At 39.4% G+C, this 26,026-nt stretch overlaps 1 protein-coding gene across 3 annotated transcripts in view; it reads right to left on the bottom strand.

Annotated features, from left to right (window-relative positions):
* Positions 1-22,622, bottom strand: part of HEATR4 (HEAT repeat containing 4) — a 37,257-nt gene extending 14,635 nt beyond the window's left edge. For 2 of the 3 annotated variants that reach the window (XR_015731296.1, XM_034417726.3), the window contains exons 1-9: positions 21,970-22,622; positions 14,833-15,879; positions 11,497-11,684; positions 10,248-10,385; positions 8,245-8,445; positions 7,178-7,324; positions 4,276-4,464; positions 1,954-2,114; positions 42-146 (exon numbers count right to left, since the gene is read on the bottom strand). Coding sequence is in view for 2 of the 3 variants with exons in the window: in XM_034417726.3 (XP_034273617.2) it covers positions 42-146; positions 1,954-2,114; positions 4,276-4,464; positions 7,178-7,324; positions 8,245-8,445; positions 10,248-10,385; positions 11,497-11,684; positions 14,833-15,752 (2,049 nt within the window). In the remaining variant the exon portion in view is untranslated. The remainder of the gene's footprint in view (positions 1-41; positions 147-1,953; positions 2,115-4,275; positions 4,465-7,177; positions 7,325-8,244; positions 8,446-10,247; positions 10,386-11,496; positions 11,685-14,832; positions 15,880-21,969) is intronic. The other variant, XM_087882360.1, reaches the window with a different exon arrangement.
* Positions 22,623-26,026: the final 3,404 nt, after the last annotated feature.

Below are 26,026 nucleotides of genomic sequence, written 5' to 3'. Positions count from 1 at the left end.
CCAATATTTTTTGCATTTCCAGTTCATGGGATGAAACATACCTGGGTGACATTCCCTGGAATACGAGACAATGTTTTACATGCCAAAGCCCGATGTATCCATTGATAGCTGTTCAATTCTGATGCCAGTAAACAATGAACCAAACCCTGAAAGCATTCAATTAATAAGGAACCTAAAAATACTCTATAATGTGTTCATATGACATTCTATACATAGACAGGAAGAAAGGGGGATTTATAATTCATCGCTCAAAAGGATATAAAGGGTTTTTTAAAATTAAAATATCTTTTTAAAAAACTTTTTCATGATTTTTACAGTATATTGGTATCAAACAGTATATTTATTACGTTTATGTACATTTAGTGTGCAAGTTAAGTTTTGGTGTTGAAGATTTAACTTGCTAATAATGTGCATTAATACCACAGTTATTTTTGCTGATTCTTCACATTCGTTGAGCAATGAAAAAAGGAAAATAAAAGTAGCAAAGCATTTTGGGGGGGGGTGTAGAGGAGCGAACGGGATGTGGGCTTTTGCAGGAAACAATTAGTTCATCTCGTTTCAAGATTGGAAAGTTCTGTCTGTGACTCTAATAAACTCAATGCCAAGTTTGGCCTTGCTCTGCATTTGGAAATTGGTTCTCTGGCAGCTTTCCAAGTGAGATAAGGTGTGGGTTGATAAACATTCGTCTGAAAGGAATGTTGACTGTGAATGAATGGAATTCACAGTCATGTTAATAAAAGAGATTTTACCGGGATTAAGACTTTGCTTCATGCTTTCTAAGGAAGCCTAGGTCAGAACATAGGAAAGAAATTAAGAAATTAAGAAATGTGGATGTTATATGTTAGTATTTGATAATTTCCTATTAATTGAACAGCTGAGCTAAGATAACTTAACAGAAGATAAATGGCAAAGCTTTTGAATTCTAGGCTGATACACTGCAGTTAAAATTTATTCCATTGGTTTAAAGCAAAATATCTTCCTTACTATACTAGGTTTGCTGTCTATCTCCCCTCACCCCAAACTAGTTTAACCTGAAAGCAAAGGGAAGAGGAAAAAGAAAACAAAAGGAAGGCACATTAGACACACTGATGAATGAAAATAGGAACTACAACATTACTTTAGCCTGGCTCAGAACTGGAAGCAGAGTGATGTTTTGAAATTGAGCATTCCAGCGTCCATATCATAAAAATAAAATTTAATACAACAACAGTATAACGACATCCCACAATTTTTTGGAGCTACCTGATTGGCAAGGTCCCAAAGGCAGGCTTTTTAGATGACAACCATTTTTTTAACCTTTTGAAGAAATTGGCCATAGTGAATTTTTCTGCAGCATGCATGTGCCAAGAGCCTAAACGTTGGTAAAATCTCCTTGAAGCCTGATATTCCCTGGCGGCCTCCCACCCAAGCCAATTCTATTTTGCTTGTGAGCTCAACAAGAAAGATGAGGCGCTGCCCCTGCTGACACACTAGTGCACAATGTGTGCATCCAATAAGGTAAAGGTAAAGGTTCCCCTCGTACATATGTGCTAGCCGTTCCCGACTCTAGAGGGTGGGTGCTCATCTCCATTTCAAAGCCAAAGAACCAGCGCTGTCCGAAGACATCTCAGGGGTCTTGTGGCCGGTATGACTAAATGCCAAAGGCGCACAGAACGCTGTTACTTTCCCACCAAAGGTGGTTCCTATTTTTCTACTTGCATTTTTCACATGGTTTCGAACTGCTAGGTGTGCAGAAGCTGGGACAAGTAAAGGGAGCTCACTCTGTTACGCGGTGCTAGGGATTCGAACCCCTGAACTGCCAACCTTTCAATCAACAAGCTCAGTGTCTTAGCCACTGAGCCACCGCATCCCTCATGCATCCAATAATGATGGGCAAATTGATTCAGAAATCCTCAGCGGCCATACCGATCCTGTGCTTCCACCACGTTCTTTTTCCTGGGGGTTGATACTTACCGTGTGTTTGCTGAGCCGAGCTAACAAAAGACATGCCTGTTCTTCTGAAGCATCATTGTTTTCATCAAAAATCTGAGACAGAATCCTTTTCACTACCTGGAAACTGCTAACTCCTTCCAGGGCTAGAGCTTGAGCTGCTGCCCAGCTGTCTGCAGAATTACCTAACAAGAAAATGAGAATAAAGGCAGAATCCCCAAAAGATTGCCTAAATATGGTAACTATTCAGGGATAGCATAAAAATATCATTCTTTTTTGGATAAAAATACAGTAGTCCTCAACTCATGACCACAATTGAGCACAAAATTTCTGTTGGTAAGTGAGACAGTTAACTGTTAAGTGAATTTTGTCCTCTTTTACGACCTTTCTTGCCACAGTTGTTAATTGACTTGTTAAATTAGTAACACTAATTGTTAAGTGAATCTGGCTTCCCCATTAAGTTGCAAAAGGAGATCGATCACATGACCCCAGGACACTGCAACAGTCATAAATGAGAGTCACATTGCCAAGCATCTGAATTTTGATCATGTGACCTTGGGGGACGCTGCAATGTGAAAAACGGTCATAAGTCACTTTTTTCAGTGCCATTGTAACTTCAAACGGTCACTAAATGTACTGTTGCAAGTCAATGACTACCAGTACATAATTTGATCTACTCCTAAAGAAAGCAATGTAATTAACCAATCCTGTTGCTTTTGAATGGAGCTTAATGATGTACAGGAAAGGCACAGGGTGTTTGGAGGTGATTCATGTCCCCATTTCTCCTTTAGCTGGATGAGGGTCCTAGTCTATACAGAGTAAGGCAGATGACCTTACAAGAGAGATGCAGGAACCTTTACTTAAGCAAAAGGGAGGCTAAGCTTTTTTAAAAATCCAGAACAGTGAGATAGCATTCAGAAACAGCTGGGACAGACCCTGGTCTGATTCACTGGAGTATAAGAAGGAAAAGAAGGTAGTCAAACCTGTAAGATTCAGGTATCATATCCAATCTCAGTAAAAGTTGTGTTAGCCTTACTATGGAGTTGATTTCCTGGCCTGGTCTGCCCAGTAGGCCTGACATCAATCTAGCAAATTAGATTGAGCAGCACCTCCTTCTCTTTTTTATAGCTCAGTGAGGCATTTATGTGAGTTACATGTGACTGTAATCTCTTTGTTTTGGACTTAAAAAATAGGTAATGGTAATAGGTAATGCATATCTCTGTCAGGATCACTTTCTTGATACTCTTCCTAGCTTAGCATATATCCAAATAGTGTTTGCTGAAGAAACAAGTTAGCATGGCCAATAAAGGAGAATATTGGGGAAGAATATCAGGGAGTATTCCAAGAATATCAGGGTTGACATGAGGGGTACTTGGTGCTCTCTGAGCTTGGTTGTTTTCTTGCAGATGCTTCATTACCCAAACTAGGTAACACCATCAATGCTAGACCTGAACTTCATCAGATTAGCCCTGATGATGTTACTGTTAGAAGGGAGGAGAGGTTTCCCCTCCCCGAGAATTCGAATTTCCCGGCTGGGAGAGCGTTCTGGCGCCATGCAAAACCGTGAGAGAAGCAAGCTGCGTGAAAGCAAATTTTCTTTATTTTTCAGGAAGTCAGATCGAGCGCAGTCACAGACCAGGGTTCCTCGGTGAGCTGACATAGTTACAAGGTAAGCATACATTTTTATACTTTTCTGTACAAAGGAAATTCTTTGTTTCTTTTGTTACTTTTGTGTGTCTGTCTTTTGTGTGTGAGTTTGTGGATCGCCCTGTGTTTTCTTATTCTGAATCTTTCCTACTTGAGATTGGGTGGTGTCTTAGTTATTTGATTTCGCGTCCTTTTGTTTCCTTCTGCTTTCATTATTTTTCCTTTTGCCTTAAGCTGATCATGTTGTTATCAATTAAGCCCTTACTCCCGGCTTGGCTCTTATCAGATTGCTGGGGCTATTGATTAAATCTTTTCCTTTTGCTAATCCTCTGCCATCCCTTTTGTTTTACTCTCCTAGTTTCTGCTGTCTTGATAGTTCCTTTCCTGGCATGTCCTGAGTCTTTTGTGTGTGTCATTTCCCTGGGTCCTCTTTTGTTCCTAAATGGCCCTGATGTCCATGTGTTCTATTTTGGGAAGGTCATTTTCCTATGCCTGTGGCCTTTGCCTTTCTGAGTTGATTATGTCCTACTGGTCCTGGCACTGTCTTGGTGGTGTTCCCCTCCTACAGTTACCAAGTTTGGGTAATGAAACATCTGCAAGAAAACAACCAAGTTCAGAGAGCACCAAGGACCCCTCAATTATCATGGCTTTATGGATTAGTGACATTCATACAGAGGGAGAAAAAAGATTTTTACTAACCATCTATCAGAGCTTTCTTCATGATAGACTGTGCTTCTGGATTTGGTTTCCACATGGCATAGAAGCATACTGCAGCTGCCATTCGTACATGGGCATCCGTGTCAAACAGAGTTTTATGCAGCAAGGGTTGTATTTTTTTCGGTAAATCCTTAATTTCTATGTCTTTTGTGGAAGCATCTAGTCCTATTTCTGAGGAAAACAGCACATGTGCATGATGAAACAATGCCGGATTCTAAAAATATACTTACGGTAGGTTAAAAATTAATAATTTGTTTTATAAATAAATTGCTATGAAGGTTTTGTAGCTTTTGAAAGATTTTTGCTTTCTAATGGTTTCAGAAAGGCTTTTAAATGTGCATTGCAAAGGGCATGACTCTCTTCAGAGATAATGGAGAGAATTAAAAAAATAAAATGAAGTAAGTCATTGTGCGTTGAAGATCATTAAAGTATTTCTTAGCTAAGCTTTGGAATGTGCATCCCAAATTAGAATAGAAGAACAGAACAGAACGGAACAGAACAGAATGGAACAGAACAGAACAGAACGGAACAGAACAGAACAGAACAGAATAGAATAACAGAGTTGGAAGGGAATCTTGGAGGTCTTCAAGTCCAACCCTCTGCTTAGGCAGGAAATCCTATACCATTTCGGACACCTGGTTGTCCAATCTCTTCTTAAAAACTTCCAGTGTTGGAGCATTCACAACTTCTGGAGGCAAGATGTTCCACTGATTAATTGTTCTAACTGTCAGGAACTGTCCTTAGTTCTAGGTTGCTTCTCTCCTTGATTAGTTTCCATCCATTGCTTCTTGTCCTGCCCTCAGGTGCTTTGAAGAATAGTTTGACTCCCTCTTCTTGGTGGCAGCCCCTGAGATATTGGGACACTGCTATCATCTCATCCCAAGTCCTTCTTTTCATTAAACTAGACATACCCAATTCCAGCAACCGTTCTTTATGTGTTGTAGCCTCCAGTCCCCTGATCATCTTTGTTGCTCTTCTCTGCACTCTTTCTAGAGTCTCAACATCTTTTTTACATCGTGGCGACCAAAACTGGATGCAGTATTCCAAGTGTGGCCTTACCAAGGCATCAATGTGTATTAATTGCAGTGGGGCAAGAGGATAGCATCATTATTTATTTATTTATCAAATGTATACACTGCCCACCTCACCATCTAAGAGACTCTGAATAGTTTACAAATAAAACCCATAAAATCCATACAAAGATAAAGTGAAAAAGACACGTTAAAAGAACAGATGGAGTGCCCTCTAACGACCAATCCCCTCAATTGTTGCATACCACTATTGGATCTCCATGCTAATTGACAGAGCCAGGTCACCATTATTATTATTTATTAAATTTCTTTGCTGCCCATCTTCCCTAGAAGGTGACTCTTGTAGTCCAATAATAACATTTATATTTAAAATGTTAGAAATCCAAAGTCAGTTACCAGCGTATTTGTTTTAAATCCTCAATTTTATATACTGGAACTTCTGGGGCCAGACAAACCCATTGATGTGACTTAATGGCTGTACTTGCTTATAACAATAAGCCAAGATTTTAAAACTACAATCCGTAAGGTATAATAGGCTGATTCACATTCACAAAAAGAATTAAGTACATTATAGTTCAATATAAAATTCAGCATTCTTTAAATTCTGGACATATAAAATCCTATGACATTACTTCATTTTGCAAGATTCTATAAATCTCTCCTAACATTTCATGACATCTAATGCAAGAAAATATTTTTTATAAGAACTCACATAATGTTTCAGCATTCTTGCATGACATTTTGTAAAATGTTGCTGTTCTCATGCAAAATGTCGATATCATTTGGAATATCATCTTACAGGAACTTGTAAAATTTTGTAAAAGTTTGGTAGTTTTGCAATTTTAAAAAACAGGTTAATTTTGATTTAATTTAGGTTACTTTACTGATTCATCTCAGGGTTAAGATTAAATATAAACTACTAGGTCAATAAAAGGCATTTCCTTTCATTGTCCTGATATAAAAGTACAGTTAGTCCTTCACTTACGACCACAACTGAGCCCAAAATTTCTGCTGCTAAATGTTAAGTGAGTTTTGCCCTGTTTTTCAACCTTTCTTGCCACATTGTTAAGTGAACCACTGCAATTGTTAAGTTAGTAACAGGCTGTTAAGTGAATCTGATTTCTCCATTGACTTTGCTTGTCAGAAGGTTGCAAAAGGGAATCATCTGACCCCGGGACACTGCAACCATCATAAAAATGAATTGGCAAGCGTCTGAATTTTGATCACGTGACTATGGGGATGCTGTTATAGCTGTAAGTGTGAAAAACAGTCATAAGTCACTTTTTTTCAGTGCTGCTGTAACTTTCAACAGTCACTAAACAAATTGTTGTAAGGCGAGGACTACCTGTAGTATCAAATGCATCCAGAAACCGAATTGTTTTCATATATGTTCTGTATTATCCTCTTTTAAACAACCCCATAACCCCTTGCGGGGTGGAGTCTGGGCAACTGAATGGAGCTGAGTGTTTACTGGCCAGATGCCTTTCCTGTCACCAATGTGGAGTTTTTTCACCAGATATATTCTCCCTCTGCCCAAAGAGAGAAATATCTGCCTCTACCTAGGATCAAACTCACAGCCTCTGGATTATGAGGCGAGAGCTCCACCTCTGGGCTACCGCACTACTCTTCATATGTATTTTGTATGATTTCTTGAATTACTAGTGAATGGTATCATCCAATAGGTTCAGTTAAGCCTTCTCTTATGTATCAATAGATGGAACTGCAACCCAACTTGCCTAGGAAGACATCAGAGTACTTGAATCAGTTATTGTTTATATCCCAGCAGCTGTAGTATCTAGTAATTCTCAATAAATGTAAGTGAAATGATAGAAATTTCCACCCAACGCATCTACCTGACTTCTGATTTGCATTTCGGACTTTACAGGGACGCTCAAGCACAGCAGAGGCACAGACAAGTAGACCATTGATCCGATTTTGAACATGCAAATCAGCAAGGTCTACAAGTATCCCTTCTATAGTTGCTGTCTGCCAATGAGGATCTGAAAGTTAAGTACAAAAATACCATAAGAAGAATGTTGGAGAGGATATTTATTATTCTACTTTTATTCATTAAACATGAAAGTCAGTCAACTGAACATTTAAATTATTATTATTATTATCGTTATTAATTAAATATGAAACTCAGTCAACTGAACATTAAAAACTGCATCACAAATACCATTGACTGGTGCTAGTGGTTGATATGGGTTGCTGCCAGAGTCGTAGGTATCAACCAAGTACCTTCTAAAGATGTACAATGTCCCAAGTAGCGCAGTTTTTTGCAGTTCCGCTGGTGTTATTGCAGGAAGCTGCAATTTGCTGGTGTACCTTATAAAATAATAATAATAATAATAATAATAATAATAATAATAATAATAATAATAATAATAATAATTATAATTATAATTATAATTATTTAATCTTCAGTGAGATTCACAGCCTTTGAGACTGGTTAATAGCTCAGCAGCTTGAGTCCTAACCAAGGACCTAAGAACTGTTAAGGTATCGTCGGAGGATGTAAGCTGTTCCAAGTAAGGTGGTTTTTTGTAGAGTCAAAATGTTGAAATCCGGTGGTATTATTATTATTATTATTATTATTATTATTATTATTATTATTATGTTTCCCCAAAAATAAAACCCCCTCTTATATTTTTTTGAAACCCTGAAATTTTTTTGAACCCTGAAACCCTTGGCCTTATTGCCATGCGCTCAAAAATATTATCAGGGGATGTCTTATTTTGGGGGAAACAGGATATTATTATTATTAATAATAATAATAATATTTCAAGTAACCCATTCATAACAGGTTAGAGGGGATTTAACAATTATTAATGGCAGCACTCAAAACAGAAAACTGGCCATTGTCTTAAATGGGCTTTAACAAATTAAAGCCAGAACTAGAGTAAGAGTATGTACTTACCAAATTTCCAGGCAGCTTTCCATTGTTCCAGCATTGTCTTACGGATGCGAACAGTTTCAGACACACTCTCTTCCTGTTTAGTGCACGGATCTCTTTCTCTTTCATTTGGGTCAGGTGACTGTATTTCATCCACTTGGGAAAAATCTTCAATAAGAGTGGGAAGTGTTTTCCAGTGGATCATTCCCTTCTGTACTTTTTTAGCTGATCGAGAACAATTTTAATGAAAGCTAGTTAGTAATTCATTCATATTAGTTCTTGCTTGCAAAAGTGATGAATGAAAATAAATATTAATGTCTAAACAGCAAATTTGACTTCCCCTGGCTGGCTCACTTTATATAGTGAATGATTAGGGCAAAATTTTAAATTATCCCAATGGCTTTTGTATTGTTCAGAACAAATAGATAATATCTGAATAGAAATGTTATTTACACATTGAAATTCAGTGAATATAGGTAGTCAAGTCATATGAAGTTAAAGCAATTTTTTTAGCTGTGAATGCTGGAGCAGACGCATTAGAGAGAAAAGGAAAAATGGAGAGTTATTTTAAGGATTCAAATGATGAAAGTGAATTACATAATAATCAATAAATAATGAAACTCTGATAGATCAAATCAGGAAAACAGATGGAAAAATCATTTTGAAAATCCAGGGAAGAGTTTACATAATTAAATTGTTATTTAATTTATTATGAATTCAATTATTTACATAATTCAATTATTTACATAATTAAATAGCAGTTTTTCTTCTTTCGTATCCTGATCGCCTATCTATGGAACGGACAATAACACCACTCAGTTTTTGTGAGGAACTAGAATTTTTTCCCATGCAAAACAAATCCCTGTTGGTGGCAGAGCAGACTACTTCACAATTTGTGGGCTGAATATTTTTATCCATTAGCATGTTCCAGAACATGAGGCAAGCAGATTGCACCTAGAGGAAATCATGTGATCATAGCCCCACTCTGACTGTAAGACTACAGGGCACCTGTAAAAAAATGGATGGTGCTTCACTGGAATAGCTATGGTCATCTTGACTTTTTTGATCCCGCTTTCTCCTATGGGGAACAGATAATCTGTATCAGGATATTTTCTTTGATTAAAGGAGAAAAGCTATATCTAAATATTTCCCTGGATAAAGGTAGATTTATGACTGTAACTGAGCCCATGCTTTCAGTCATAAGTCATGACAGTTGTAAAGAGAATCATCCCATGACTGCACCTGATTTAATAGAAGAATAGAAGGACTTCTGTTTTAGGACTACTTTGTGGCAGTCATTAAGCAAACACCATGGTTGTTGAGCGAACACCACAGTCATTAGAACACAGAAAAACAGGGTTGGAAGAAACCTTGGTAGTCTTCTAGCCCAATTACTTGCTCGAGCAGGAGACCTTATACAATTAGGGGAACCCATTATTCAGGACCATTTTTTGCCCAAAATTTGTAGCCATTTGATCATGGGGTGCTGTAAACAATCATAAATGCAGGCCAATTATCAAATGCCCAAAATGGTTCATATGACTATGGAGGTATAGATATCAGAACTTTGAATCCTGGTCACTAACCGAAGATTACTTGTAATTTCAAGAAGCTATGTGGGAATATGATTAGGAAATTGTGTGAAAGAGAAATAATAGAACTTAGACCGATACCAAATTTAAATTAAAATGTTTTAAATATAAGGACGCAAGTGATTAAAAACATTACAAACCTACATCATTCCAGTTAAGGGATTTTTCATGTAGGATTTACAGTGAAGTAGGTATTTCTTCACTTTCGTGATTTCTGTGAGAAATCACGTTGAAAACAAGAGTAGTCTTCCACACACACAAAAAGTGAAAGTGTGAAAATCTATCCTCTTAATTTCATTTTTTTTTAAAAAAGCGATGATCATTTTCATCAAATTATTTCGATATATTAACATAATTTTGAAAGCAATATTTCTCTCTCAAATGAGAATGGTGAATAAAATATGGGGGGAAATCAGCACAGTGCTCCACTCTTACTTGTCCTTTTTGGTGATTTGAAGCTCCAGATTTCTGGAGGTCTTGGGTAGCATTGTTCTAGATGTTTGTTATATTCATCATGATTATCCAGAATGATACGATCCTTCTTGGTTTTTTGATGGATAATCTTGGCTGACCCTGAAAGTATACAAGAGGAAGAAAACCATTGGAACTTAGCAACATTATTTCTAAATGCTGAATGCTTTTCTGTATCCCATAAGCATGGTACAGTACAGTGGTGGGTTTCAAATTTTTTTACTACCGGTTCTGTGGGTGTGCCTTGGTGGGCGTTGCATGGCTTGGTGGGCATGGCTTGGTGGGTGTGGCAGGGGAAGGATACTGTAAAATATCCATTCCCTCCCCACTCCAGGGGAAGGTTATTGCAATATCCCCATTTCCTCCTGATCAGCTGGAACTTGGGAGGCAGAAAATAGATGGGGGTGGGGCCAGTCAGAATTTTTACTACTGGTTCTCTGAACTACTCAAAATTTCCCCTACTGGTTCTCCAGAACTGGTCAGAACCTGCTGAAACCCACCTCTGGTACAGTAGCTTATAGTGTTTAGAGGAGGTCCTATGTGCAAATCAAAGTTTAGGCACTAATTTTACTGGTTGAACATCTCTGAGTCTATAACATTTCTGGAGTCCTTTGAGGAAAATGAGAATCTGGCAATCTGACAAATGAATGAGGCCAAAGATTCATCTGGTCTAGCATTTTATATCATTCAATGGCCAACCAGATGCATTGGAGAAACTCACAAATATGGGTGAGGAAAATAGCAATAGCATTTAGACTTATATACCGCTCCACAATGCTTTACAGCACTCTCTGTATGGTTTAAAATGTCAGCATCTTGCCCCCAACAATCTTCTCCTCATTTTACCGATCTTGGAAACATAGAAGGCTAAATCAACCTTGAGCCCTGTCAGGTTCGAACTCCTGGCTGAGGGCAGAGTTAGCCTGCATACTATATTCTAACCACTGCACCACCAGGGTTCCTCAGTCTTCTATCACCACTGCTATCTGCAATATTAAAAATTTCCAGATAGGATAGACTGCTACACAACTCTCAAAATAAAGACATCATTGTTTTAACATCTATTGTTCTAGTAATATTTGTCATGTGTTTCGATACACAAGATTTGATTTGGCAGAGTAGAATTTTCTGCAAGCTTATAGTGGAACCAATTTTGGAATCAGTCTTTCACTCTATAAAGTTAAAGCTCTTTAGTCATTCCCCTGATGCTTACCAAAATAAAGTTCTTGTTCAAAGGCATTCTGAGTCACATATGAACATTTCCCAGTCCTGGGGTGCAGCCGCTCACGACGTTTAACAGGAGTCGCTGGTCTGAGATGTTTCATTGATATTTTGTCTGCTGTTTGATTGGGAAAGAGTAGATCATCCTCGCCTACCACTCTTGCATGAAAAGATGGTAACCTGGAAGTTTTCAGTGAACATGATTTGTATGGAAAGAAAGTTAACTTGATTTATATGGAAATAAATCAATAAGCATAACCAACTGGCCAAGCTGGTTAGCTGGATAGAAATTATAGTATATATTGTAATAGACCTTCATAGATTGCTAAATTGGAGAAAATAATGCAACTCGTGATTTATCCAAAATGGGACCCATCAATCACAAATGGAGCTTATTTACTATAGTAGGGTTTTATGCTCACGGAATACTCTAATTTTATTATGCCTTTCAATCCTCTTCATGCAATGCCTTGAATCACTCATTATTAAGTAGATTTATAAATAAAATAAAGTAATAAATCATAATATTTGAATAGTTCTTAGAGCTCAGATTAGAACTAGAACTGAGGCCAGAAACCACTTAGTCTGTGCAAGAATTTAAATTCAAACCTCCACAATATATAGACTAGAATCTCAGTTCATTGTGGTTTCTGGCTTCAGATCTACACACCTGCAGAGATGTTCTGACAGATGCTATCATAACAACAGGTAAGGCTGTGGGAGGATCAGCAGTGAGAAGAATTGAAGGAGGAAAAACAGCTACTAAGAGAAAAAATGAAAAATGTAGTGTCAGGAGGAAAGAGAGAGGTGGCAACCAGTGGTGGGTTCTAACTGACTTTACTATCGGTTCGTGCACATGGTTTGCATGCGCGCCAAACTTGCGCTTTGCGCAAGCGCGTTACGAATCTGCTCAGCTGAGGTACGGCAATCCGCTCTGCCGCACCTCTCAGCTGGGTGAAAAAAGAAGAAATATAAGGTAGGAATAACGCGGGGGCGGGTGGGAGGGCCCAGCTCCCGATGAAAGAGAACTGGTTCGGTGACATAATAGCATCACCGCTACCGGCTCGGTCGACCCAGGCCGAACCGGGAGGAACCCACCACTGGTGGCAACCCTTTAAATAGTCATTAATTTAGTAGTAGCCAAGTTCATACCAAAAAAAAATCCTACTTAAGAACCCTAGATTACAGGTAGAACTGGATTTTTTTGCAGTTTTTCCATGTTTTGGAGAGGGTTTCTTTCATTGGTTTGTTTTTATTCCATGTCTAATGGATAACTAGACATCTGTTTATTGTGGTCTAAAAAAGCCATCCTAGCAATCGGGTACCTCTGGGAACCCCATTTAATACATATTGAGAAGTTAACCACATAAACTATGGTAGTACATGTAGCTCTGTTTTCCTGTTTTTTTCATTGTGTTCATTGATCTGATTTAATGGTTTAAAATTAATTGTATCATAGAACATGAAGATATAGACCTAGACAAAGATAGTTATTTTTGTTCTGTACATGGGAGATATTTACTTTTGAGAGATTTCCCCTTTGTTTTTCCTTCCCATGTTCTCTTCAACAGTCACCAAGGCAATTTTTACCTATAGTTCCTTGCTCCATTGCAAAAGGATCTTTGTCCTATCTCTGCAACACAAGCTGGGGCATACAAGTAACAATTCTTTCTGGGGTAAGCTTAGAGGTAGGTGCCTATCCTGCTCTGCTTCTGTTGGCTATCTAAAGCCATTATGTGTACATTCTCCCCACAAGTTCTCAACTGCTGATTTTCAAGGCCACTTGTCTATTAGCAGTGGAAGACTCAGGTTTTCCATGTGCCAAAAATCTTTTCCACTTTTCTTGCCAAACCATAAGTGGTAAAAGATGCAGGGTGGGAGAAGAGGGTGGGAAGTGAGTTTTTACTGTGTCAGTTCTCTTGGCATTTCCCGCAGAAAGGAGAAGGGACCTCCTCTTGTCAGTTCTCCAGTCTGATATGGGTGGAAGGAGTAGTGGGGCAGATAAAAGGAGAGGACCTTTGGGGTACCAGTTCAGTTGTGGGAAGGGTTGTGTGTGGGGAGGTGATATTTTGATTGTTTGATAAACTTTAATAAAAGAAACCGGACTTGTTCTTTTCAAAATCTTTTGCACGGTTTTTGTTTTACTACAGGTTCACCATTTTACTAGTGTTGCCTTTGCCTTTTTTACTACCCTGATTATCTTTCATAAAACTGCCTTAATGTTGTCCCTTCATTTTTCAAATATAAAGAATGGGCCAGAAAAATAACCCATTTAATCATAAAAGCAGCATAGGCAATACTCGATTTACAACAGTTCATTTAGGGACCAAAGTTATAACAGAAGTGAAAAAAGTGACTTATGACTATTTCTCACACTTACAATCATTGCATTACAGCATCCCCATGGTCACATGATCAAAATTCAGGTGCTTGATAGGCGGTTCATATTTATGATGGTTGCAGTGTCCTAGGGTCATATAATCAGCTTGGTGATCTTCTGACTAGCAAAGTCAATGAGGAATCCAGATTCATTTAACAACCATGTTACTAACTTAACAAATGCGATCTCTTAACAACTGTGGCAAGAAAATTTGTAAAATGGGGCAAACTCACTTAACAAATGTTTCATTTGGCAACATAAATTTTGGGCTCACTTGTGGTCATAACTCGAGGACTACCACTATAGTATATTCCATGCATCCTTAATTGGAAGTAAATTCTATAGAACTTGCTGAGATTCACATCTTATTGAAATATTTATATCAGGAGGAAAAGTAATAATATCCATGGAGTCTTTGGTGCCCTCTGAGCTTGGTTGTTTGTTTGCAGATGTTTCATTACCCAACTAGGTAACATCATCAGTGCTAGTGAGTGTTGGATTTGCTCCCTGTTTATATACTGCAGCTTGCCCTGCCAGAGTTGGTGAAGGTATGGTTTATCTCCTTGGAAGTTCCTTGATTAAGTTTTTTTCTTTTTTATTGTTTGTTTAGTATCATGCTTATCTGGGTATTGATTAACTGTGACATAACTTTTTATTGTCTCTTTTGAATGGTGTGTCAGTGTAGTCTATCTCCATGTGTCTATCAATGACTGATCAAGGAACTGCCAAGGAGAAAACCACACCCTCACCAAGACAGGCAAGGCAAACTATTGCACATTAACAGGGAGCAAACTCCACACTCACTAACACTGATGATGTTATACAGTATAGTTGGGTAATGAAGCACCTGTAAGCAAATAACCAAACTTAAGAGAGCACCAAGGGCTCCAAAACTCAATTCCAAGTTACATATTTTTTTCTATTGTAATAATAACTATTGTGTCCTACCTATAGTAAGCAGCGAGAGACGTCTCTAGCTTCTTTTGTTCATCTTTGTGAATAGGACCTCCTTCCACTGTTTCCTCTGCTAGAATTCCATCCAATAATTCCACATCACTTTCACAAGGGAGTACATATCTGATGCTGTTCCAATCGTACTTCTGTTTCTTGAAATGCTTTAGCTTACCCTGAACCCAACCTCCCCAAGAGGTTTGATTGTTCACAATCCATTGAGCTGTTGTTTTGCTTATCTTTGTTAACAGTGTATCTTCCCACCCCAGTTTTTCTTGTTCGGGTTCATCCCAGACTGTGAATTTGGACTGTCTTTTCTTACTTGAGACTTCTAACTTCTCAGAGGGTTTGGTTGGGAATGCCTGGATATTTGGAAGGTCAGAAGAAGGAGGAGAAAGAGGAGGAGGAGGAGGAATGGGTACCAGCAATTTGGGCTCTGCTTGGGTACTCTCTAGTTTGGCTTCCCAGATACAGTCTTCTAAGAACAGAGGGAGATTCCCAGAGGTTTCTTGGACAGGAATAATTTCTGGTTCCCTCAAATGAGGTAATCTTGATGGTTTCAGTTTTCTTGGTTTCCTTAGCTTTTTAGGAATATCTTCATCTTTACATTGACGAAGAATAGTAGAAAAATCATATAGACCTTTAGGGTCATAATCTTTATATGATAAAGCTGATGGCTTAATGGTTTCTTTGGAAAAATGAATGCTCTTGGATACATTCTTAAGACATTGTTTCTGATAATGCGCATAATGCCACTCAGCATGGCTAACATCTTTCTGATACATAAAAGGCATTTTTGCCTTCATCACAGACAACATAGCTTGGTATGATGGCAAGTTCTTTCTGTCGACTTTGACTTTTAAAGTGGACTCAGAAGGAAAGACATTTTGGCTCTTGAACAAATTAGAGACCTCCATTTTATCGAGAATGGTAAGACTTTTGACTAGTGGCTAGGTAGCTGTGTGTTTTTTTAAAAAAATAAAACATTTCAAAAAAAATCAAATTGCCTCATTCCACTCTTCTGCTGAGATAGTTCAGGTTTTCCTGTGCCACAAAAGGAAGATAAATATGCCATAACGTTAATGATAACAAATTTCAGATAACAAACAAGGTAAGCAAAACCCAGGTAAATTTTTGGGGTCAGCCCAACCAGCTCTTGCCATCACAGAATATTTATGTTATCTGGTAATAAAAACCTATTTTAGGTGGGACGGAGAGTTGGAATCCACATGGTGATCTGTTCATCTATAGTCAATCTATATGGAACAGGACAAGGCCAAATAAAATGCCAGGATATATGGGTGGTGCTTAACTATTGTAATGAATGGATATTCATCAAAGAAAAACAGCATTGAGAAACCATAATTGATGAGGACATCCTATTTCTTTGCCATTGCTTTCTTAAACAACGTTTCTCTATTGTAAAAGTTGCTTAGTCTGAGTTAAGCACATTATTCTTCTGAATTTGCAATTTTACCACATGCTTACCAGGGGGAGGGGGAGGGGGAGGGGGAGGGGGAGGGAAGAAAGATGGTTGTAATCCTTATAATTAACTCCTCCTAAAAGCCTTTTTAAAAAAATTCTATCTGCATTTTAGTTTACTATATATTTTCAGATCGTTTTCCCCCTTAGCCCCATCTTGTACTCTTACTACCTTTTTTATTATTGCAATTATTGGGTGAGTTGTTTTTATCGAAAGAACATTTGCACTACTGTCGTGGGGGGAAAAAGAAGAAACAACAGCAGGTAGCAATAGCAATGGCACCTAGATTTATATACCGCTTCATAGTGCTTTACACTTCTCTCCAAGCGATTTACAGAGTCAGCATATTGCCCCCAACAATCTGGGTCCTCATTTTACCGACCTCGGAAGGATGGAAGGCTGAGTCAACCTTGAGATCCGAACTGCCCAATTGCTGGCAACCGGCAGTCAGCAGAAGTAGCCTGCAGTAGCCGCTGCACCACCACAACTCAGATAAACAGACTTCATCAATGCCTCTGAAACAACAAAAAGTTACAGATACATCACAAGCAAACAAGCGTCTCTTGTAAATAACATAATCTCACTTCATTTATCCAATAAGTATGAACCTCTCAAGAAGGACCTACAGGCTGAAACCAGTAAATAGATTAAAATTTATAGCTAGGCATAGTCTACTGAAGCACATACCTTGACTTGACAACCACAATTAAAAACAAAGCAAATTCTCTAAAAGAATATTTTGCCAAATTTACTGAGAGTCAATCAAACTAAACTGTCCAGCTAGCCAAAGAAACTGATCTGCATCTATATATTGTTCCAAACAAATAGCTGACAGCTGGAAGGAAACTGGAATAGCTGGAAGGAAGACCTGGACCCTGAACTCAGCCTAATAAGAGGAAATAACAGGGAAGAAAAAAGAAGGTTAAGCAATCCTACAAAGAAAGGTGAGAAGGGCAAAAACCTTGTAAAAGACAAGGATCTCCTCAAACTACTAGGATAATTCTGCAAATGTTAAATAATGGAGTAAACAGAGGCAGATGGCGATCTAAAAAGCCATCATTGATTCCTTAAGCCAGCTATTACACTGGAAAAGACAACTGATGCACTTTAAAAAGGTAGAATGACTCTCACCTAGAGGCATTGCATCCTGCTGATATTTGGGCACCTACAATCCCCAGCATGTTCTTCAAACTTAAACCTTTCAGAGGATCTTTTTGATCTTCCCAATATGTGTTTCCATTCTGAGGAAGTCAGCCTCTAACTCTGAGCCTCTAACTCAGTTTGGCTAAGATGGTACTAGCACTTTAATCTAATATTCACCATTTGGACAACTATGAGGGCATCTTATCAACAGTATCTTTGCAAGGGAGAAATCTAAGCAAACAACTTGGACAACCCACAGCAATACAGCTTTCTAATGAATCTCTAGAAGAAGCTTGATTAATTCTTTTAGTGAGCTGTTAGACTAATCTCAAGCTGACTCTCAAGCAGTCCGAGCTCTGGACCTAATCCAGTAGTAACAACCCCAGGTGTGTGGGTTTGATTCCGCAATCTGGAATTAAAGTCAGTACTGGGAGTGTTCACCTCCCAGCATGGTTATATAGGCAAGCCATGCCCTCCGCCGGTGCAGTCCTTGCCCGGAAGTCACTCGCCCGGCTCCATATAGCTGCACAGCTGCTCATCGGGCATTCTGGTTGCTCAGCTGATCGTCGGGCATCCTGGTTGCCTCGCACTGGCCGCCTCCCAGTCACACAGCTGATTGGCGCTCCAACAGAGATTTGTGCTGGCCACCTCCCTGCCACAGCTGATTGGCGCTCCAATGGGGTTTCTCCGATGCCTGGCTGCAGCCGCCGGCATCACAAACTTTCCCCAACCACCAGGACCTTCCCTCCACTCCCCTGCTAAAGCAAACCCCGAGGTTTGACAAGCGGCTCCTCTCTCACCAGGGCCGCACCTGGAAGATAGTATGCACAGATAGTGAGGATACATAGCAAAAGAGTATTATATCCAGGCTCCCATATGCCCCCTCCCCAGTTTGTGAGGATATTTCCCATGGTACTTCCTGAGCAGATGGGCCCCCATATGTCTCCACTTGCCACCCTGGAGGCTTCTGTATTGGGATTTCCCTTCCACTGAACAAGGCAATCAACCCCTATGCAGTCGGGAGTCTAGTATCCAATCAAACTCATAATGGGTCTCTCCTCCCACCTCCACGGGACCAGGCACCAGTAATGGTTGTGGATGAAGGGACTCGCTTACAGGCTTAAGCAGACTACTGTGAAAAACAGGGTGCACCTTTCCTAACAGTCTGGGTAGTTTCAGCTCCACTGTTACAGGATTAATTATTCGTACGATGGGGAAGGGCCCCACGAACTTTGGACCCAACTTCCAACAGGGGATCCTTAACACTAAGTATTTGGTCGATAGATACACCCTGTCTCCCGCCCAGAATGGCTTCTGGGGAGCCCGCTTTCTGTCTGCCTGTATCTTCTGGGTTTCTGCAGTTTTCCTCAAGGCCTTCTTCACAGCTTCCCACATCCCTGGCAAGGTATCTATCCACTCTTTTGGGTTGAGGGGAATAGGGGGCTCTTGCGGAGACTCAGGTATGGGAACGAAATCCAACCCATGCACTACTCTAAATGGGGTAAAGCTAGTACTACTGTGGACAGCATTATTGTATGCCACCTCCACAAATGGCAGGAGTTCCACCCAATTGGTCTGCTGATAGGTGACATAGCATCTAAGATATTTTTCCACAATGGCGTTGGCTCTCTCTGCTGCCTCGTTAGTACTTGGAAAACCAGAGTCGTTCACTCTCCTTCTTGAATGAGCCGCTCTGGTCCATGCACCGGCTGCGCAAGCACATACCGTTTATTTAATTCATTCATCAGCGGCAGGTTGAGTGTGCGCTTGCACAGCCGGCACATGGACCAGAACGGCTCATTCAAGAAGGAGAGTGAGCGACTCTGGTAACTTTCAGCCGCTTGCCTTCCTTGACAGCCAGCTATGGGAGAAAGGTGAGCAGTAGGAGTCAGGGAATGGTGCATTCCCTGACTCCGGGGAATGGGGCGGGTGGGCGGAGCTGTGTGGCAAAGGGCGAGCAGGCAGCGGCTCCGCGGCAAGGATGGAGTTGGGGAATGGGGCGGGTGGGCAGAGCCGCGGAAGAAAGGTAAGGACACGCCGGCAGAATAGAAATTTAAAAAGTTTTCCTACCGGGTTCTGTGGGCGTGGCTTGGTGGGAGGGGGTCTTGTGACTGAGTAGACATGGCTGTGAGTGATATTGAGTTGGCCATGCCCACTCACAGGACACCCCCCCACCAAGCCATGCCCACAGAACCGGTAGGGAAAAATTTAAGATTTCACCCCTGCTGCAGTCCTCATCTGCTGTGATCTTGGAGCCCAGGAAAATAAAATCTGTCACTACCTCCATTTCTTCCCCATATATTTGCCAGGAATTGAGACGGCCAGATGCCATGATCTTAGTTTTCTTAATGTTGAGTTTCAAGCCATGGAATGACAGAGAATGAAGTAGCTGGATGGAATCACTGAAGCAATAGGCGTGAGCTTAAATGGACTCCGGGGGATGGTAGAGAACAGGAAGGCCTGGAGGAATGTTGTCCATGGGGTCGCAATGGGTCAGACACGACTTCACAACTAACAACAACAATCATCTTTATAAATCTGAGACAGGGACAGTAATGTAATGACGTTGATATCTTCTCACCCTTAAAAAAAATGGAAGCAACTGCTGGCCTTCATGGAGAAGGAAGATACAAGGATCACTTGGGTAAAAAGGTATGCAAGCAGCAAAGGAATCCAGAGATCTTATTCCTCCTATGTACCTCTTAAAGCCTGAGATTTACACTTTGCACTATATTTTCTGTGCATTGATGGTGTTATCTAATTTGGGCAATGGGTAATGAAATATCTGCAAGCAAACAGCCAAAATCAAAGAGCACCAAGGACCTCTCATTTCAACCCAGAACTACAAATGTTTTCTTTTATCAATACACTTTCAGAGGATGTATGAAGAGCCCTCTGTGAGTCCCCAGTGCAAATAATGGAGTACCTGCCTGAGAGGCCCCCAGTATCTGTGACCAAAATTAAATTCCTTATTAGTCAGCTCAGGAGGAGGATGGCCCCTGGAACTGATCTTATTCCCCCAGAACTAATGAAGAACAATATAGAGTGATGGGCTCCAATTCCAGTATTGTTCTTTACCTATATTGACATCACTGGATGTGTCCCCAAAGATTGGGCTTGGCAATTATAGTTCCAGTTTTCAAGAAGATGATCCTACGTACTCCAGGCCAATTAGCCTACTCCACATAATCAGCAAATTTTGTATTAAGCACCTCCATGGTAAACCTAAAGACTGGCTGGTTCAGGAAATTCTGATAATGGAAGAGCCAGCTGGTTTCAGAGAAGATAGAAGCACTGTCCATCAATGCTTACCTACCCTCACCTCTGCTTTCAGCTTTTATATAAATGATATGGTGATATATCTAAACAATTCATATTGCTATCTCCCCAAGCTAAAGGATTGAAGCAGTGTTCTGCTGCTTTATAAACATGATGCCATAGTTTTTTCTGGACCTTAAAAGAGCTCTGAGAGCATTGGCCAATACTGCAACAATGATTATCTATTATTTGGAATGAATTTATTATTATGGTAATAAATTATCAGATGATGACAAGGAGCATTATCACATGACAGAACAATTGATCTGCTTCAAGTATTTAGGAGAAGTTATGCATGCTACTGGCTCAAGAAACGCTCACTTTGAATATGCTACTGCCACTGGACAGTTATCTATTATTTTGAATGAATTTATTATTATGATAATAAATTATCAGAATATACTGCTACCACTGGACAAAGATCTGCCAATGCCCATTATTAATTTTCGCTCCATAGGAGAATATTATGTCCCAGCTGCATTTAATTTTTTTTTCAAATTTTCACACTAGTCCTGCTTTTTTGTGGGATTTTGGTTGCCCTTCAGCTTCTTGTTTTATTGGCTTGGAAAGGATACAATCCAAATTCATGGGACCAGCTCTCCAGATAACCTTGTGGAGTCTCAAACGCTTTTCTACGACTAGAAACAGGTATGGCAAAAGTTGAAACAAGAGGGTGCCTTGCTTTCATAAATCTTTGGTTAAAACTTAATTTTTATTTTCAAGGCCTAGCATCATTAATTCTCCAGGTCAGCTATCAATCTACCTGGATTAAATCTGTTGAATCTAAATTTAGGCATCTCTCCTCCTTGGTTCTTAACAAGGACAAAACAAATTCTGAAGCAAAGGGTAAAAGGTCAGTCGCACTTAATATTATCTTTCTGGTGTCAACAACACAGTATATTCTTCATTTACACTATTTTTTCCTCTCGTTTCCTGTTTAGAATTTACACAATATTTTAAATAGAATACTCTATTCATTACCACAATGAGTATTTGCAAGTTCCTATATTAAATTAATATCAAATTAATTCAGGCCACTCTGACTGTTCATGTTTTGATGAGAATCAGAAAAGAAACTGTTTTTAGGTGCTACCCCCAAATTCAACAAATTCAGAATATCCACTCTATTAAAATAATCATTTAGATAATTCCACTTAACTATTGTATAGGTAACAAAGCTTTGTATTTACCTTACAGATTAATTATTTCAAAACTCCAATTTGTGGAAGCAACACAAGTTTTCAAAAGACTTTGGATCTGACTGTTTACAGTGGTTGCCTAGTTACAAAGATGTATTTGCATACTGACCATTTTGAGTTGTTGATTTTAAATATAGCTCTCTCCAGCTCTGGCCATTTGATATGAAATCTTTCATTAGGCAATTTCTCTTAAAAGAAAAAAGTCAGCAAAACCGTGACTGCCCTCTCCTGGCTAGCAAGGGTGGGTTGCTACCGGTTCTCCCCGGTTCTTGTGAAGCGGTAGTGGAAATTTTGAGTAATTCGGAGAACCGGTAACTACCACCTCTGCCTGGTCCCGCCCCCAATCTATTCGCTGCCTCCCGAGTCCCAGCTGATCGGCTAGAAGGAAAAAAACTGTTTAAACTCTTGCCACGGCACTTCAAAGGGCTGCCCTAAAGCTGATCAGCAGTAAAAGGCAGTGTGGTGGTAGACCAGTGCGCTCCAAAAACAAATTGATAGACCGGAATGCTCCAAAAACAAATGGATAGACCGGTGCATTCCAAAAACAAATAGGTAGACCGGAACGCTCCAAAAACAAATGGGTAGACCAGTACAGCTCTGCAAGCAGTTAAAAGCCTGGTAGACCAGTACTTCTGCTAAATCCTAAGGAATTGTCACATGACCATCAAACTATGCCCACAAAATAAGACACACCCGCAGAACCGGTAGTAAAAAATTTTAGAACCCACCCCTGAAGGGAAGACACTGGAGAATATATTTCCAGGGATACAAAATCTCAGAAGTTTTATTATGATTATTGAAAAGAATTCCAGTCACTGCTGTGTATCAAAGGTAAACTGTATTTAAAATAAATAGTTTTCAACTGTCTTGAGTTTCTTTCTTTCATATACTTATAGAAAGATTTTGAAGCACATCCCCTGGGGATGAAAGTTCCTTTACAATATTTTGTAAAAGGCTTGGTATAATACCAGGTTGTTTACTTCTCTCCAAATGAGAACTAGCTCTCACATCATCTTACTACAGATAATCAAGCCTTCAAAATTCAACTTAAATGATATTTCCCTGCAATCTACAGCTGAGTACAGTACATCAAGTAGATGTATTACACATTACAGTATGTATTAAATATTCACACATGGCAAATATGGTATAAACATTTATGGTTTGGCTTCTGAGGGAACTTCCAAACATCACAAATTATTAGCAGAAGCATAGAGAGAAGGAAGTTAGAAACCAAACATTTTTGTTTTCCTTTCCTTTTCTTTTGTTGTTACTGATTTTCCTTTATCTGTTGTCTCTTTTTGTCAACATACGCAAACAATAATAAGTAACAATACAGTGGAGACCTTAGTATTAAGTGTTCATCTTAGGGCAGAAACCTTTATTGCAGTAAAAAAAATCCAAATTTTTTTACTACCGGTTCTGTGGGCGTGGCTTGGTGGGTGTGGTGTGGCTTGGTGGGTGTGACTTCGTGGGCATGGCAGGGGAAGGATACTGCAAAATCCCCATTCCCTCCCCACTCCTGGGGGAAGGATATTGCAAAATCTCCAATCCCACCCCACTCTGGGGCCAGACAGAGGTGGCATTTGCTAGTTCTCCAAACTACTCAAAATTTCCGCTACCAGTTCTCCGAACTACTCAAAATTTCCACTACTGGTTCTCCAGAACCTGTCAGAACCTGCTGGATTTCACCCCTGCTTTATTGTACAACAAACTTTTTGATATAATTTGCAGTTGTTTATTAATGTTATATTCAGCTTTGTGTGAAAAAAATCTAAATAATATTAATATTGACATTTCAAACAATAGCCAACACTGACATAATACCTCTAATCATTATAGTGTTAAGAACCTCTAGTCAATACTGTAGAAATACAGCTCTATAGCAATAATATAAACTATAACTATAACCTATGATTTGTAATAATAAACATTTTTTTAAAGAAAGCAGACCTTAAATATGTATCAGGTACAGTATGTGGATGTATATTAATATGGTATAAAAATCTTGGTCATCATTAATTGTTAATTTCTAGCCATTCAGAACTATATATCCTGCTTCGAGCATTATAATTTTCTTTCCAAAGGACCACTTATCTTTGGAGCCCCTGAGGCATGAAAAGGAACAAGAAAGGGTACTTCCCAAAGAAACACCAGACCTAGAAGAAGTCCACGATGGAATATTGCCTTTCATCTGTAGCATTCCGGTTTTCAGATTGCATCAATGAAGGCATTAAGAAACTGGGAGAACGCTTTAAGCCAGTGTTTCTCAATCTAAAGAATTTAAAGATGTGTGGGCTTCAATTCTCAGAATTTCCCAGCCAGCCAAATTGGCTGAGGATTTCTGGGAGTTGAAATCCACACATCTTTAAATTATTTAGATTGAGAAACACTGCTTTAAGCTTTCTCTTGTAGGTGGTGGCCCCAATTCTAATCAATCTTCTACATTATTATGTGGCAGTAAACAGGAGTCAGCAGGAAAGGAGTCCAAAAAAAGTCAAGCTAGGAGCCACAATCATGCAGCCAAATAGGCCTTTTTAACAGACATGACACCTATAAAAGAAGAGTGAGGCTTCAATCACGCAGCTGGGGCTGCCATCTTGACCTTTTTGACGGGTCCCCCTTAGAAATCTCTGGCTGTCTGAGAATTATAAAATATATTTTGGTTTGAGAATTGTCACTCAGGACAGTATGAATCTTTGTCTTTCCAGTCTTGCAGAGCCCTTAAGCTTTGTTACACAACTACACAGTGGCTGAGTTCATGTAATTAAATGACTTATTTTATTTGTTTGGAGTAGTCTGAAGAAGCTGTCAATTATATGCTAAAACATTCAGTGGTAAATTGCTATATTCGTGGCCTTTGCAAAAATAAAAAAAATAGCAAAGTCTTTTCAGAAGGCTGCATGCTTGACAACTAAAACCAATCCTATGCAGCTGTAAATTACTGTAGCTGTACTAAGATGCAGCTAGACTAGAATCAGGAAGATCTGGGTTTTTGTTTTTTTTCCATTTTCTTTTTGTCTCTTCTCAAAAAATCCTACATATTTCTTTTGTAAATCCAAAGTAAAAAATGTTATCCACCTCACTCTTCTGGTTTATCATTTGTATATCCTGTTATCATCTGCAACACAATAGGACCCATCTAGCAACAGAAACTCGCCACATGGGATCTGGGAAGATTGCATCAGCCAGCACGGCTAGCTAAGACCCAAACCCCTTGGGACAGGGGTGGGTTCTAAATTTTTTTACTACCGGTTCTGTGGGCGTGGCTTATTTTGTGGGCGTGGCTTGATGGTCATATGACAATTATTTAGGATTTAGCAGAGGTACTGGTCTACCAGGCATTTAATTGCTTGCAGAGCTGTACTGATCTACCCATTTATTTTTTGCAGGCACTGGTCTACCCATTTATTTTTGCAGGCACTGATCTACTCATATATTTTTGCAGGCACTGATCTACTCATATATTTTTGCAGGCACTGGTCTACTCATTTGTTTTCTTTTAACACTGATCAGCTGTAGGGCGGCCCTTTGAAGCCCCGCGGCAAGAGTTTATACAGTTTTTTCCCTCTAGCCATCAGCTGAGACTCAGGAGGCAGCAATAGATTTGGGGTGGGGCCAAATAAAAGGTAAGAATAATGCGGGGGGAAAGAGAAATCTCAATTTCTCCTACTATGCATTTAACTTTTGCTTATTTTTTTTTATTCTTATCAAGTTCCATTGATTTAGCATAAGAATTCCATAAAGTTTTATGAAAGCATTTTTTGCCATACTTGTCCCTAGTTGTAGATAAAGATTTGAGACCAAATTCACGAGACCAGCTCTCCAGATACCTTGCTCAGTCTTAAATGCTATCTATATCCAGTATCTATAACTGGAGACAGCTATGGCAAAAGAAACAAAAGTGTGCCTTGCTTCCATTAAACTTTGGTTAAAGCTTAACTTTTATCTTCAAGGCCTAGCATCATTAATTCTCCTGGTCAGCTTTCAATCTACCTAGAACAAGACTATTGGATCTAATCTTCTAAACTGAGTCTCTCTCCTGTTT

The sequence above is a fragment of the Pantherophis guttatus genome, chromosome 1, assembly GCF_059756535.1.
Source record: "Pantherophis guttatus breed Tessera chromosome 1, ASM5975653v1, whole genome shotgun sequence".
Taxonomy (NCBI): Eukaryota; Metazoa; Chordata; class Lepidosauria; order Squamata; family Colubridae; genus Pantherophis; species Pantherophis guttatus.
This window is presented reverse-complemented; position numbering and strand designations above follow the sequence as displayed.